The sequence below is a fragment of the Telmatherina bonti genome, assembly GCF_933228915.1.
Source record: "Telmatherina bonti genome assembly, chromosome: 9".
NCBI lineage: Eukaryota > Metazoa > Chordata > Actinopteri > Atheriniformes > Telmatherinidae > Telmatherina > Telmatherina bonti.
The window spans coordinates 35233636-35250330 of NC_136627.1; the positions used below are offsets into that span (position 1 = coordinate 35233636).

The following is a 16695-nucleotide window of genomic DNA, read 5'->3' on the forward strand; positions in this document are numbered from 1 at the left end:
ATTATTAATTATTGGTATGAACAATACCAACCACTTATTAATAAGGTATTCAATCAGTAGGAAAATCCGACAGTATCGCACACCCCCAGCAACAAGATGCTAAATGGATTTAATTCCAACAATGCATGAAGTTATCATTCATTATCTTTGTAAGATTAGGAGGGGGTAAAAGGTGCCTCGTCCCAGATGTGGACAAAATCCACCAACATCCATTTATCCTGCTTAAGTTTGTAAACATTTCCAGCATCTTATTTAGCATTTTCATCATGACGTGTCCAGAAACAAAGTTATTTTATCAATGTGAGTTCCGCTTCGTCTCACACAGAGAAGTAATGTTGGACAGAAGCTACAGGAAACCTTCCAGTCCTCGCGGAGCATCGGTGAACCCCACCACAGCTGGGTCACGTATTTAAACCTGATCTAATAAATAAATCAGTTTATTTTTTAAAGCCAGCTTTCGTCTGAACCAAAGCACAGGCAGGACGAAGGTTCCTTCAACATTTTATTAAAACAATCATTTATTTGAGTCATTTTAAAAAAGGAAATGAAGTCTGCATGTTGGTCAGAGGGTTTTGGAATATCGCCGCCTGACGGAGTCTCTGTAGAACTGGAAGATCTTCTCTGATGCCTTCTGACTGACGGCTACACACTGCTGCAGCTGCAGCAGGAAAATAAAACAAAACACACACCAGCGAGAATTCAGAGACACTAAAAACACACAAAAACAAGAGAAAACAGCAGCCGGAGCTGAAAGCGACTGACCTCCTGGACTGAGAAGGACCCTCTGGTGGATGACATCATCACTCGGCGCTCTTTACTGTCGATGGCGAAAGTCATCAAAGCTCTGCTCTCCTTGTGTCAGGACAATCCAGAGAGGAAATGTAATGAGCCCACTTCATCACAGGGACATAAACACATCATCAGCTGGAAGATTCGCACCACCGACACGTGAAGTGAGAGGCTGAGATTTACGAGGAAACAAGCGGACATGCTGTCCTTGAACCTAACGGGTTAAAAGCAGTTGGATCGACACGTTTCTGCCGCGCTGGCTGGAAATAAATCACAGGGACTAAATGTAAATAATTCATCAAAGGCTTTGATAAACAACCACTGGAATAAAATACGGAGCCAGACCTGCAGGACATTCATCCGGCTTTTTCTTTGATAAATAATAAATAAAACTTAATAGGAGCAATTTTTGCTTTTTGCTTCAGAAATAGAGGAAACAAATAATCAGGTGTGGGGGAAAAGGGGTATTTACATTTCTGGGTTATTTATTTATTTAAACATACACTAAAGTGCTGATTCAGTCCTTATTTCATCACCTCTTTGACAGCAAAGATTTAATGGTCCCTCAGATTTACCTTTTCCTGAGTGGAGGTGGGGTCTGTGACGATTTGTCCATCTGTACTGATGGCACAGGTCACTCCACAGAAGAGGCAACTCATGGGCAGTCCTGCATCCATAAGAGCCATGCAGGCTGCGTTCAAGCAGCAGGACAGGAGCTGAGCAGCAGGTAAGGAAGAAACACGGCGCCGCTGCAACACACCGTCTGCAGATTTAACTGCAAAGCTTCACAGAAGGATACAGAACCATCATCGTGCAGCACCTGCAGGATGAGAGCAAGCGAAGAGCGAGGATGGAGAGACAAGAGCAGAGACGCCTCACAGGTCTCTCTCAGGCACTGCTCCTGGGATCGTTCTCTCACACCTGGAAAAGAGATGAAGCAGGACAGAGATGGCTCACTTCCTCCACCTTGTGGTGGCTTGTGGTACAGCAGCTTCAGAAGCAGGTCAGTACCCTGCAGACGGAACTACGTTCCTGTTCAATATGACCTTCAGGTTATCCTCCAAAAAGAATTCCCCTCCTAATTATGATTCATTCTGCTTGTAAAGAACTAAAGCTAGCAAATGTAGAGCAGATGAGAGGCTCTGGATGCAGCCACAGAAGCAGAACTAAACTTCTGATGGAGTCCAGTCTGGGACTGGCACACAGCATTAGGACTTCTGGCTCCCAGAGGAAAGAACCCAAACCAAACACAAGTTTGATTTCTCTTTAATCCAGTTACACAGAGATAAAAATGAGTTGTCAGAGTTTTTAAGCAATGATCTGGCAGCATGTCTGCGTGGTGTCTCCATACGGAGAAAAACACCAGAAAAACTGGAAAATATGATGAGATTCTGACTGAAACGTCAGAAAAACAGAAAGAGATGAGAAAATAAGTAAAACTACAGCAGAAATCTGGAGGTCCAGATAATCCTGATGAAGGCTAGAAATCTCTTTCTCTATAAGACCTCGTTTATTTGTTCTCAGATGCTGAAAACTGGTGACGCACAAAGTCCAGTGTGGACTGGAATGTTTTCTGGAAGATGATATGGAAATATGCCCCCCTCTATAGTTTCAACTGCAAATATACATTTTCACTTTTAAGATCTATTTTTTATGTTTCTTTTCTCCATCCTCAGATAACTCACTGGGCAGTCCCACTTTAGGTTGAACCAACACCTCCAGGGTGGCCCGGTCATAGATCTCCTTACTGACTTTGACCTCAGCTGGACCGTAAACTCCAGCCATCACACTTGTATCACCTTCACCACAAACAAACACGACAGAGAGAAAGAAAAACACAATTATTAAAAAAGAATAGAGAAGGTAAAGGAGCAGCTCATCAGCCTGAAAGTTCCATTTGTCAGCTTGCTGCTCTGCAGCATTCAGGTCTATTTAAACACAATGCCGAGGAGGAAAGACACCTGAAATGATCTTAGAAAAGCAACATTTCCCATCCACCACTCTGGGAAGGGTTTTAGAGCCATTTAGGTCTGTTTGCACATTAAATGTTCAGCTGATGACAGTTCAGCTAGAAAGAGACTGAACAAGTAAAGGTAAAGTAAAAAAAAAGACATGGCAGCACAGCTTAAAGGCTGGCAAAGCTGCATCTGAACAAACCACAAGACTTCTGCAACGATGTCCTTTAGACAGACCCGACAGAAATGTAGATGTTTGGTCAGAATGCACAGAAAAGCAAACACAGCAGCATGTCAGCACACACACACACCTCCCAGCAACCTCCAAGCATGGTGGAGGAGGGCTGATGATCTGTATCTGGGCCCTGCACTCAATGAGTGAACCATGAACCATAAATCTGCACAAATTCTGAGAAGCGGTGAAGTGGAACGATATTATAAAGAAAAATGGAGCAGAATACCAACATAACAATGTGAGAAAATGAGAATATCACACAAAATAAACATGATATTTAAGCTTCTGCTGCTCAGGGTGGTTGGTTCTTCCTACAGCTTCTTGTTACGTGACTGTATGCAGGAGGTGAGAACATATTTACAGAATAAAGAGACATCATCTCAGTGCTGAAAGCATCAGTGAGCAAAGAAAAACCAAAATAAAACAAAAGCAGCCAACATGGAAAACATTGAAACAACAGAAACGTTGCACACATGACGCTTTAACTTGTGTTCATTATAAATCGCTTATTTATAACAATGATCACTCCAAAGCAGACATACATCATCTATTCTGGTCCTGCGATTTATCCCATGTATTCTGGCAAAATGTGTGTTTACATTTATTTCCCAAAACACTGATTTTGACTTCACTCTTGTACATGAAGATGCATCGTTTGTTTTGTTTTTTTTCCCTTTAAACCTGCCAAATCAGATCAATATTTTATAATCAATCTAATTTTGTTGCTGGCAAAATACCATATCTATAAAAGTAAATTCTCAAACAAAAAAAAAAACAATTTTTTTTTCTCTTTACAAAAGGAGCTCAAACAATACCTCACAACATTAAAACATTCAAAAATAAGAAAGCTGTTAAAACCACTGATTTATGTCTGCTATTCAACATCTATTTATAAGCATAATTTTTTTTACTATCCATACTCTCTGATCCCCCTATCATTATCTGGCTCATTGTCTTTTCTGCTTTAGAAAGCTGTCACGTTTTAATATTGACAAAACTCTCTTTTCTACAGATCTTTTACTGAATCAATTTTATCATTTTGCTTGGTAGCCTATTTGGTAATTTGGCTCTGAGGGACAGAAATAAAGTCAGATGATTAAATGTTCCAGTTGGCTGATTAGTGAGCCTCAGCCGAGTCTTGAGGCCTGTTCACCAGACAGTTACAGCGTACAGCCTCTAATACTGTGAGTCGTGACTCCCACCCTTTATTTGTGGAATTTCACTTCAGCTGTAGGAAAAAACATTACAGGAACAGTTTTGTTCCATCTGCACTGCAAAAACTCAGCCTTAAAAAACAAACAAAAAAAAAAAATACAAAAATTAGGTAAATGTTGCTTAAAATAAGATTAATTTTTCTGCCAACAGAACAAGAAAATTTAGCTTGTCAAGACTTCCCAAAACAAGTAAAAATACTCTTAAAACAAGAGGAATTCTCTGGCATAAAAACTAAGAATTATCTTACCTTTACAAAAATAAGCATACATCTACTCAATTTATGATTTTTAATCTTCCTTAGATTTCAGTTTTTGCAGTGTGCAGTGGTCCTTCTTAATAAATTTTATGATTTTAAATCAGTTTTTATCTATTAATTTAACTATTTATTGATTTTTTGACTTTGTGAGCCATTAGGAATGTCTGTTTATATGTCTATTTTATTTTATTTACTGTCTTCTGTGACACTAAACCTGAAAACGCTGCACAACAAATCTACCTATGGGTACAAATAAAGTCACCTGGACCTTTACCTGAACCTGGATTTACCTGGTACTGATCCCCGTTCATGTTCTGTACGGTATCCATATCTTGTAATGTCCTATTATCAATAGTTTAAAAAAATTATATATATATATATATATATATAAATATAAATATAAATATATATATAAATATAAATATAAATATATATATATATATATATATAAATATATATATATATAAATAAAATATAAATATATATATATATATATATATATATATATATATATATATATAAATATATATATATATATATACACATATATATATATATTTATATATTTATATATACACATATATATATATATATTTATATATTTATATATATATAAATATATATATAACAACTAAAACAGAGAAACGGAAATAAAACGCAAATCCTGATCAGAACAATTTCCATCAGGATTAAAATAAAGAGAATAACAATTAAAAAAAAAGTGTTTGTTTGGATAATGTTTCACTGACTTCTTCCTTTGAGCATGAATGAATCTGAAACCTTTCTCGTCTTGGTTCCTACCCTGTTAAGCCTTTTTACTTTGCACATTTTAGTTGAATAAAACCTCCTGCATGTTGGTAAAAAAAACATAAAAACACAGAAACTGTTTTGCTTTGATGGACAGACCCACGTTCAGCCCGTTTTAACTTTGATTTAAAGCCTAAAAGTAAAATATAAACCAAACCAGACAGTCTGTGTTGCTGTTTTTACCTTGCACGAAGGACGCAGACCCATCAGGTCGAGACAACAAGCTCTGCTCGCAGCCAAACTCCCTGAGAGAAACGTTGGAGGAATCTGAAGCCTCCATCATGTTGCTTTCACACGAGTTTGTCGCGGAATCATGACGTCAGGAATCATGCTTTGGGGTCGCATCTTTAAATCTCGTTTTCTGTCGGTATTTGTGTTGCTGTTGTCTAAGATTTTCTCTTTTTCAAGATTATTCTAATCTCTGATTGTTTACATTCGTGTCTGATTAAAAAAAAAATTAGATAAATGAGTTTGACGATTCAAACATGCGGTTCTGACAACTGACCAGCAGGTGGCAGCAGGTCGCTCCTCTTCCGGCTTTATTTCCTCCTTTCAGATCAATAATTCCTGAAATATCGATGACAACATATATATATATATATATATATATATATATATATATATATATATATATATATATATATATATATATATATATATATATATATATATATATATATATATATATATATATATATATATATATATATATATATATATATATATATATATATATATATATATATATATATATATGTATATGTATATCAGTTGTAAGTCCTGACTGATTTATTTATTTATTTAGTGCAAACACATGGATTTAGTATGAATATCTCCAGGAACATTTAACTTCCCTTTAGGATTCCCAGGAAATCATTTAGCCTGCCTATTAAGGCCTGTTCAGCAGGTAAAACCACTGACTACAGTTACAGTTCTGCTGGGAAAACCTGCTTCTGGCATTCATGTTAGCAGACCTTTCCTCACGTTGGTAACAACTTTATTTTAAACAAAATGGTTCAAAACCCATCATGCAAAGGGTTTTCTGAAAAAGAATAAGAGACTTTGTAATTATTGAGAAGATAATGAGTCTAGGAGAGCAGATTTTGTTCACCAGCCCCATAAAACCAGTGGAAATCACATGACTGGTTTACAGTGGTTTATCAGAGCAGAGTTACAAAACCTGTTTTATAATGTTTCCTTCTTCTTTTAATCAGTGCTCAGTACAGTTGATAGTCTTTTAATTTTACGTTGAATAAACAAGACTTTTCTTTCTTCAGAGGAATGCATGTTTAGAAATAGACCACTGGAAAAAGCAAACATTCTGATTCCACTTTCTGCCAAAACCTTGTTTATTCGCCTCAAGCCAGCTGATAAACTGATTCAGTTCTTTCAGAATTACTTCACAAGAGTAGAAAAAAAATAGCCTGCCAGTCAGTCACATCACTGTTTTAATGGTCACTTATTTTCCCTTTAGTCCTAAACTGAACAGCTAAAAATTCACATTTTTAATTCCAATGAAATGAAACAAACAGAGAAGTTTCTCCTTGTCTTCCTGCACCTGATGCTTAAAGGAAAATATGCATGTGGACAGTCAGTTTGTGGATGTTTGCATCATTACTGATAAAATACTCTTACCTTATGTATGAACACATGAGGTATAAACATGCAATTCACAAGAAAACTCAAGTAGATGTTATAAAATCCATGTCTGGAATAATTCAGGTAAAAATAGATTTAGTAACTTCCTGATGCTTCCCTATGGAGGAACTGGGAATAATCATGTGATGTAGGTGAGACAGCAGCAGAAAACTGGGGAAATCATGCAGAAGGAAGACAGGAGTCTGGCTGAGGGGAGTTTGATTTAAAAGTGATTGACATGAAGGAAAAGCTTAAGATGACAGAAGGGAGACGTTTGCTTTGCACACAGAAGGAATCTAACACACTCAACGATAAATTCCCATTAACAGATGTGGTCGTGCGGTTTCTGAAGTGTCCAGTGAGCACGCACGGCTCCTGGATCTCTACACCGTCACAGAGGTCAGGCTGACGTCGCCGTTGATCTGCATGCTGGTGATGTGGTGGAGGGGGGTGAAGCGGTGCTTGTAGGTGTGAGCGTTCATCCCATTCACCACGATCCTGAAGGCGTTGCTCTCACAGCAGATGGTCATCTGAAAGAAAAAAAGTTATTCTGAATCAGTGGAAAGAAAAACTCCAACTTGCTTTAATGTAAAAAAAAAATCTTCTGCTGTAGATTCCAAAGATTTTAAATTATCATTATGATATTAAGTGAATAGATTGATTATTTCCTCTGACCTGAGGCCTGAATGACGCAGCAGCTTCAATATGTACAAAGTATCATCTAAATATTTCATAAAAACTACTCAAAATAGCAGATTTCCTTCAGAAAGCTTCTTAAAACATGTTTAATGATCTACAAATTTGATCAAACTGGAGGTATTTTGAAGCTCAGTGGATGTATGAAAGGGTCAGAGTGAATCATACAGGGAGTTAAAGAGCTGCAGGTCTCCATCTGACATGACAGGAAGGTTGTCTGCTTCAAAAACCAGCAGACTGTGGAGATCTAATAAATGGGATTTATAGCTCTGTTTATTGTATATTTTTTCTGTCAAACCTTAAAATGTTAAATTAAACTCATTTAAACTATTTGTTAAATAAACATTTAGTAAGATAAAAACTTATTGGCCACTTGATCAGGCCTAAATGTTCAACTTCATGTTAACACAAATATCTGATCAGCCAATCGCATGGAAGCAAGTGCAGCAGCTGTCTGGACCACCAGAGGAGAATGGACAGACTGGTTGGCAACTGGAAGGCAAACAAGCACTGTTTCCAGCCAAGACATGCAGAATAGCATCTCTGAACACAACGAGGCAGCAGGAATTCAAGGGGGTCTAACTCGGGACCAGACGGTGGACCTGACAGAGGGAGAAAACTACATGAGTCTAATGAGAGAAGAAAACAGGAAATCTGCTGTTATAGTTTCAGATCTTAGAAAAAATAAAAAGGAAGTTGATTCCTTCTGCTGAAAGATCTCTGATGAAGATGAAGAGCAGGCTCCATGTGGTCTTCATCTCTTCATGGCTTTTCTAAAAGCTTTATTGTCTTCTGTCTCTTGTTTCAAACCTGTCGTGTCTGGAGCAGATTTACACGCCTGTAAGAAGTCATCCTGAGCTCAGCGTGTTGGCAGTGAGGCGCCGGCGTACCGTGAAAGGCTGTCCCAGACGGAAGGGCATCCCTCCGCCTCGCTCCTCAGAGCCCCACTGCTCATGCTTCTTGGTGTTGCGGACCACACAGTTCTCGTTGAAACGGGGGTTGTAATGCAGAGCGATGATGGACTGGGAGCAAAGATTCACGCTGAACCTGGACAAAAGGTTTGCAAAACACATCAGCCGTATAAAACCTGAGCTCATTTGTCTTCATCCCCTTTCATTAAAGAAAAGGCTGAATTTACAACAGTCACTCAAATAACTGGAGACTTTAAAAAAGGAACAATAACTAAAAAATTGCAAAAATATAATTTAGTAATATAAGACACTGTTTTTTCATTTAAGTGAGTTGAAGAAAGAAAAAAACAAACAAACAAACAAATTGGTCCTGGACAAATGAGAGACTTTTCTGTTGAACAGTGGGACAAAATACCTGTCAACAGGTGCAGAAGTCTGACTGAGAGGAACAGAAAACACCTGATTGGAGCGGAAACATTAAAGGATTCTTCAACTAAATATTAGTCTATGACTGATGGAATATGGAATAAATTATCTTATTTGTTTGCTTTTTTTTAAAAAAATATTTCTATTGAACCAGAATTAGAAAATAATGTCATGATTTTCGTAAATTTTTTATTTATTATTACTTTAGTCAATTTCAGCTTATTTTACAGGCAGCTGTTTTTTTTTCCTTCTTTAATGAATAAATATGATCACAACTGTAAAACCTGAGCTCCTGTCGAGCTGATGGACATGAAGCCTGTCATAAACAATAAAAAGCATGAGGTGCATCCTCTTCAACCTAAACACGACTTCTGTAACACAGAACAGGCAGAAACGAGGAAAGCAGAAACCAGAAATTGCAAAATATAGGAATATTTCTCAAACTATGGCTGCAAATCTCCATTCCCATGACAAAACAGAAACTTCTGCTTTAAAGATAAAAGTGCATGAGCTGTAAGGTCACTGCAGACCACTTCCTCAGTGGGAATCAGCGCAGTGTGACTGGATTCCTGCAGCCACTGCTCAATAACAGGATTAGTCAATGTGTAAATGAATATATAAGCTGATGAATGTCCCTCGCATCATTCAGCAGCAAAGAGCACGTAGAAAAGTCTGAATGCATTTCTTCACATCCTGCTTCAAAGCAGCCAGATTTAGTTGGAAACTTTTACAGGAGTTCTCCTGCTTCCTGAAGGACTTTAAAAGTTTGTTTTTGGACAATTTCTGCTTATTTACTTATTTTATTCCAGTACATAAAAGCCGCCTGACACACGGTGAACCACGTTGTGTCGACTCATAACAGACAACGTACACGATGTGAACATTTTACATGAAACATGTAAAGTAAAAGTGAGGACTAAGTGGTACCTCGTGGCATTGGGATGGACCGTTCCCTGGATTGTGATGATCCTACCTGGACTGAGTCCACCGCTGATGATGCCACTGTACGGCATGGTCTGCAGAGGGAAAAGGAACAAATCCGCCATTTTTGGTTTTATTCCAGACTTCTTCAAATGTTAGAAAACTTCCATCATATTCTACATGTGTTATTTAATTTCTCCTAAAAAAATATCTGGATTTTATTGAACAAAAACACATTTTTTTAATAAGATGACACAAAAGTCCAGTGTTCCACATAATTCTGGATAATAAAACATTAACCTAGAGCTAGGACCTGCTAGAAGGTGCTAATGCTAATGTGGCACATCAACACGATGGGGAGAAACCCAGCTAAAAGACTCTACAAAGCATCAGCATCCAGTCCAAACACAGTTCAAACCCCGAGCAGAAAACATGAGAATATCACCGTCTCCTTTACAGCTTCATTTCTCCACACAAAGAAGTCATCATGTGACGTCTTACAGAGACGTCACTGTGGAACAAAAACTCATAAAGCCTGTTTTACTTTTTGTCGTGGAATTTATCTGATGGGAAATAAATGTATAGATCAACTGTTTTCTCTTCAGTTTATAGACCATGTACAGATGTTGTGAGCGAGAGGTCTGGAGAGCTCTGCCTCTGCTCAGGGTGTTACAGAGATCTTTAGGCCGACACAAACAACCTTCGCCTGGCAGCACAAGTCAAAACAAGCGCCAGCCTGAGGATAACAAGCGTCAAAGCTGACACAGGCCTTGAACAGAACATTGAGTTACTAAAGCAAGCTTTCTGAACTACTCTAAACTATGCAGAATATATATTTAGTACTACATAAAAGAAGCTGAATAAAGGAGTAACATATTAAAACTACACTATGTGCATGATTCCACCACACTTTACTGTGTTGTGGTAAAACTTTATTCCAGCTCTAAAATACTGCGTTGATGTGTCTCCTGTGACTCTGGCTTTGTTTCAGATGAATGATGAAGGTCATGCTAGTTTCCATGGAGACAAAGGGGATTTTATAGTGAAAAATTCACTCCAGTCGCGTCTCTTTGGACCCTCGTGGTGTTTTTAATGTGAATGTGGGGTCTATCCCTGGATTCTCCTGACAGAGGTGTCCATCATCAGCATCAGCCAATGGCCTCCTGAGATATTTACCTATTCTATTCTATTCTATTCTATTCTATTCTATTCTATTCTATTCTACAGTCATTTAGACGCTTTTATCCAAAGCAACTTACATCTGAGTGAAAACAACACAAGCAGGAAATCAAACAGTAGAGGACATCGTAGGAAGGTGCTGGGAGACTGTCCAGTTCTACGCAGATCCTTCCATGAAGTGCTACGGGCTTTTTTTTTGGTTTGTTTGTTTGTTAACTCTGCCAACCGCCCCCCCCCCCCCTCCCAGCGTAGCAGGATATCTATCAGTGAAGGAAACTCTTTGAAAACGAGTGTATTTGTAGTGTGACTAAAACCCCTTTTCTTTGTGATCATCGGTTAAGTGAGGCCTAAATGCAGCTTCATGGCCACCGGGAGTCTCTGGAGTTCTCTGATGACGATGTTCACCAGCAGCTGATTGATGATTTTCCTGTCCTTGTTCTGCCTTTATCTGCTCTCTGAATCCCATGCACATATTTTGGCACTACGATGTTATCACGTCCTAAATTGTCAGATGTTTTCATTCCTTCCTCGAGGCATCGTACCGTTTCACGCACATCATTTGCAGAAAGATCCTTGGTTTGTTTAGTTCTCCCCAGGCTGCATGAAAACCACTCCCTGCTTGATAACGTGGAACAACTTTATTCAGTACTTTCACTTTTAGTGGTACTGGTATCTACTGGTACTAGGATTTAATCCAAGGCAGAAAAACTGAAACCAAAACGTCTCGTTCCCTGAAATCCTCCTGCAGAACCGTGTGGAACACGGGACTTTCCATTCCTGTGGTTTCAGTCAGGAGTATTTATGGAGCCTTGATTAAAAAACTTTTAAATCAACACGAAAGCTGTGGCTCTAAACCTCAAACAAAAAGTTCCTCAAGTCTTTAAATGATAATTCTTCTGTTTTTTAGGTCATTGAGAGTTTCAGACGTAGCTGATGCCACAACAACTGACTCCCTTCTGGCGAAGCCACCACACACTCCTTCCTGTTATTCAGCTAAATGTGTCGGCTCCTTCCAGCATGAGCTGATTCAGGATGCTGCTTGTGAGTAAAAAGACAAAGCTGTAATTTACAGTTTAAGACATTTTCTCTCTGGATTCAGATGAAAGGACTCTTCAACTCAAGCTTAATGGAGGATTTTAAGGATTTTCTGCACAGGTCAGCTGTAGATTTTCTCTTTTTCCACTCACAGGCATCTGAGGAGGAAATCCAGGCTGTGGGAAGAAGTTAGGCTGCGAGGGAAATGCCGGACAGGAAGGGAAGGCAGCATGGGTGGGGAATGCTGCCTGCGGAGCAAATCCAGGGAATGCTGGCTGAGCTGGGAACTAAACAGAAAAAGTAATCATTCATCTTCCTGATTGATCTGTGAGGAAGAGAAACATGCGGAAAGCATCCTCACCGCAGGCGTCTGGAAGGAAATGGAGGAAATTTCCACTTTGCCTCCGACTGAGATGCTGTCGACCTGCTGAAACGGGATGCGGTGTCTGTAGTCCATGAAGTGGGAGCCGTTGACCATCAGCTAAAAAGGAGAAATATTCATTCATATTTGTGTCTTTCTGTTTGCGTGTTTTCTGACCTGGTTGTTTCTGGGTTGGAGTGAGACGTCGCTCACCTGGTAGCAGTCACGGGTGACCGTGACGGTCAGGGCGAAGGGACAACCAGCAGAAAAAGGGGAGTTCTGCCTCCTTTCCTCAGGGCCCCAGTTACCAAACTGGAAGGTGTTGGTGACCACGTGCGGGTAGCCATCATAACGTGGGTTAATGTGAAGAGCTATGTCAGCGCCAGCTCTTGTACCGCACTGTAAATCCACCTGGAACCTGCAGGGGACAACAAAGGGTCATCATGACGTTCTGATGAGCTCAGCCATGTTTAATTTCTCATCAGATCCAACAGACTCTTTCAGGCCATTTTCCAACAGTAATTATGGTCTTATTCATTTTCAGAGCTGTTTAATGATCCTTCTTTATATCATAACTGATAATAGTGAGAGTGATTTGAAAAACAATACATGTTTTCTGTGTAGACAATGAAAACAAACATGTTTTAGTTCCTGACATGAACTTTATTTCTGTTAAATGAGAGTGAACCTGTCGGCTCCAGGCAGGACTCGGCCATTGATGATGATGGATTTCCCCTCCTGCAGCCCACCTTGGATGGACCCAGTGAAAGGGATTCTCTAGAGAAGACAAAAATTAACATGAAAATAAGAAATTTTTCTTCTTCTCTTACTATTTATTTTACTTCAACAAGGAAAAAATTCCAACTTTTTAGTGAAGCTAAAGAGAAAACAATGCGTGGATGTGAACGGCGCTTAAAACTTAAATACTGACCCGTTTCTGAACTTCTAGCATAATGTAACAGCTGCAGCGAAAGCTGCCGTCATTCTTCCTCAGTTTCTCCATTTTCCATCATTTTTCAGGGCTTATTTTACAACCAAGGAGCAAGTCATGTTTAAAGTTCAAAGTTCAAACTATCCAGGGGTTGTTTCAGATGAGGGAAAGTTCACATGCACTACGAGGTACATGCATCCTAAAAACACACAAACTAAATACCATTGTATCACAACCACTGGAGTTAAACTGTGGAACAACTTAAGTGATGATATGAAGTCATGTCCTACTCTTATCAAATTTAAAAAATATCCTAAAAAACATATATTACAAACATATAGGACAGAATTACTTTGATTTATGTAAATGTAAATCACATGTAAATGTGATTGTACATAACTATATGTATAAGAAATGTAATTTATTTTGTGGAAATTATAACAAGCAGTTAAAATGTGGAAAATTATTCATGTATAAAGTGAACAACCTAAGACATATGGCACGTTTTGCTATGATAAGGATTTTTTTTGTCTTCTTTCATTGAGTATCGCAAAGAAAACCAATAACCATTTATTGGTGCGTTAAGTTTTCTTTAAAAAAAGAAAATAGGGGGCAGATATTACAAGAATTTTCTTTTTTCTGCTCCTTTTTGAGCATGGTGTTCTGTTTTTGTTTTTGGTTTTTTTTTTTTTTTGCAAAGTCTTGTTTTACCTATTGTATAACCATGTGAGAAATAAATAATTTTAAAAAAAAGTTCTGCATCTGTTTCCTGCTTTCCAGGGAAACTGCAGCACGTTGCTGGAATGCATCAGAACAATGATGTCGCTCCGGATGAGAAAGAAAGTCATGGATCGTCATCTGCTTCCTCTTTTCTTGTTTCAGCACAGACCTGGAGTCGGTTAAACACAGCGTATGAAAGAGCTCCATGTACATGTAAAGAGCTCAGTACAGATTGATTTTTATTTTAGAATATTAAATAACACCAAATATTCCACATAAGAGACGATCCTGTCTGCAGTTTGTTTCCAGACTGGTAAAAAGGAAGAACTCCTCATGACCAGTTTACTTTAACCTGCTGGTGACTCAGTCACTTCTGCAGAAACCCAATTCTTACATTTTACTGGATTCTTTTGCCATTTTTGAGCATTTAGTTTAAAGGTTTGCCCTAAAGTGTGATATTATGAGCTAAATGTCACAAGTTTAGTGGAGGATTGCCACTAAAGTAATACAACAAAACTTTGAACATTACATTTACTGTAATTCAGACTTCTGTATTCTTACTTTGCACAACTTTCTATGAACTGATGCCCTTTTTTTCAAGGTATTTCTGCCTGTAAGGATGTGCTCATCTCATGTATTCTTATCTCAGATCACACAGGAAACCTTCTGGTAAAATACTTTCACACCTAATGATCTTTTTTTTTTTTTTTTTTTTTTAATTAAAAAAAACCTTCCGGTTCTTCAGAAATGAACAGTCTGACAGCTCAACTACGACGTCACACCAGTTTACCTGGATAGAAACATATTTAATTTCCCAAAATAAAAAAGGAAAATGACGGCTGGCTTGCAGCACAACTATCGTTACAGACACAGGAGATAAAATGGCAAATTTCTGCCTCTTTCCTGCTATGACACCATCATCTTTAGGCTTAAACTGACTATACTGCATGTATTTTGCATTCTACATACAAAGATGGCAATCTCTTTGCTTAACAGGTGCTCAAAGAGCATCAGAGTTTGACTCCAAATCAGAATAAATAAGTCCCTGAGATGCATATGTACATGCAGAAACATTGATACTGAAATGAGGAATGGAAAAAGGAAAGAACTGTTCCACGTTCAGCTCTAGCAGAAGGGAAAAAAGTGCGTTTATCAGGTTGAAACCCATGAAAAATACAAGTTATATACTGGAAAACTGTTGCTGAACATCACTAACATGGATGTTTCCAAGAAGCTGAGAGAAAAACTGCAAATATCCACAGCTGGAGATCTAATGGACTCTTTATGCTTCTAGCAGACTGCTGGGATGAAACTTTAAAACTAAAACCTGCAGCAGAGAAACATCTGGTTGATTTAATCTGACATCCCAGGAATCTTTTAGTCAGGAAACTGGTTGTGTGAGACTGACTGGGAAAAGAGAATACAGTTATTAGATGGATAAGACCCCGGGGGGCCCATGGGTGGGTTTATCTTTGACCCTGAAACATTTTAATCCACCCTGATGTCAGCCACTACCAGCTCTAAAAAGAAAATGTGAACAAAACGGGAAATGCTAAGACCCAAAAGAAGAGAAAGTTTCCTTATGACACATGAAGGACACAAAACTATGACGTGCGCCTGTATGTGATGCACTATTTGTTGCGCCAGGCCGCAGAACAGTTAGTTTATCTCTCCGCTGTGCGTCAGGACGCATTCAGGGACACCCAGAGGAAAAAGCATTCAGGGACACGCAGAGGAAAAAGCATTCAGGGACACGCAGAGGAAAAGGGAACTTTTGGGTACTCACGGGGCTGTAAAACGGAGACTGCTGCATAAACGCCATGCTCACGAGCCGTTATTCTGCCTCAGATAAATACCCAGCGGACTTTGGAACAAAATGGTGGACTTTTATAAAGTTCCTCCTTTTATTTGGTCGTAGGTTTCGGTTTCCCATCAGTGGGCGGTATCTACCAGATGTGGCTAAAACGCCTCGATTCATCCATAAAAACTCATCTGAAACTTAGAGTTTAGTCATGTTTCAACTAACAAGACGGAACAGATGATAATAAATAGATTTATGCAGATTTCTCAGGTATAACTTGATGTATTGCAGGTTTCCAGTGAACCAGCATTTCCTGGTAAGAGATTCCAGTCAAGCCCACCCACCCAGCCACACACACACACACACACACACACACATCCGACATAAACCCCTGAGTCACCCCTCATTTCATCATATATATATGATGATATATCATCATATTTCCTTGTAAATGGGGAAAGATGAGCAGGAATGTAGCCCACATTTCTGATTCTTGTACCATTTGTTTCACTTCAGACATTTCCTCTTGACAGTCGGAGGCTTTTTCATAAAAGTAATTTATATGAATCTGAATCTTTGTCAGGAAAAGTAAATAAAACATAAAAGAAATACAGAAAAGCTGAAAACCGACAGGCCAAAGCTAGAGATGGTTTTGCACGTTACCAATATGAAAACTGAAATGATTCAAATGAAGATAAGATCAATATAATCATAATACACTCACAAAAACATCAATAAAATTACATTTATCCTAAAACTTTATTATTTCTTACGTCTATGCATTCTTTGAAATGATTTTAAAGTAAAGTATAGAAGAAA

The 16695-nt window shown here is 38.5% G+C and overlaps 2 protein-coding genes across 2 annotated transcripts; both read right to left on the reverse strand.

The window, feature by feature from the left end:
- Positions 1 to 236: 236 nt before the first annotated feature.
- Positions 237 to 5540, reverse strand: exosc5 (exosome component 5; the record flags this gene model as incomplete). Its single annotated transcript, XM_079246976.1, has 6 exons — positions 237 to 658; positions 763 to 852; positions 1365 to 1505; positions 1589 to 1710; positions 2475 to 2588; positions 5441 to 5540. The coding sequence occupies 6 exons, from the start codon at positions 5538 to 5540 to the stop codon at positions 563 to 565; spliced, it is 663 nt and encodes a 220-aa protein (XP_079103102.1). The 3' UTR covers positions 237 to 562.
- A 1116-nt stretch (positions 5541 to 6656) lies between these two features.
- Positions 6657 to 15941, reverse strand: LOC306760338 (galectin-9-like). Its single transcript, XM_079246149.1, has 8 exons — positions 15862 to 15941; positions 13113 to 13201; positions 12638 to 12842; positions 12425 to 12544; positions 12216 to 12350; positions 9856 to 9944; positions 8482 to 8638; positions 6657 to 7425 (listed from the first exon to the last, which is right to left on the reverse strand). Exons 1-8 carry the CDS (start codon positions 15895 to 15897, stop codon positions 7279 to 7281), a joined length of 978 nt encoding a protein of 325 aa, XP_079102275.1. The 5' UTR covers positions 15898 to 15941; the 3' UTR covers positions 6657 to 7278.
- Between the last annotated feature and the right edge of the window lie 754 nt (positions 15942 to 16695).

Excerpts from the sequence above, each read along its gene's own strand:
- LOC306760338 (XM_079246149.1), bottom strand. The coding sequence starts at position 15,897 with ATGGCGTTTATGCAGCAGTCTCCGTTTTACAGCCCC. Across the intron at positions 12,843-13,112 it reads GTCCTGCCTGGAGCCGACAG|GTTCCAGGTGGATTTACAGT; the intron begins GTTCACTCTCAT and ends TGTCCCCTGCAG. Across the intron at positions 7,426-8,481 it reads GTCTGGGACAGCCTTTCACG|ATGACCATCTGCTGTGAGAG; the intron begins GTACGCCGGCGC and ends TTTTTCTTTCAG.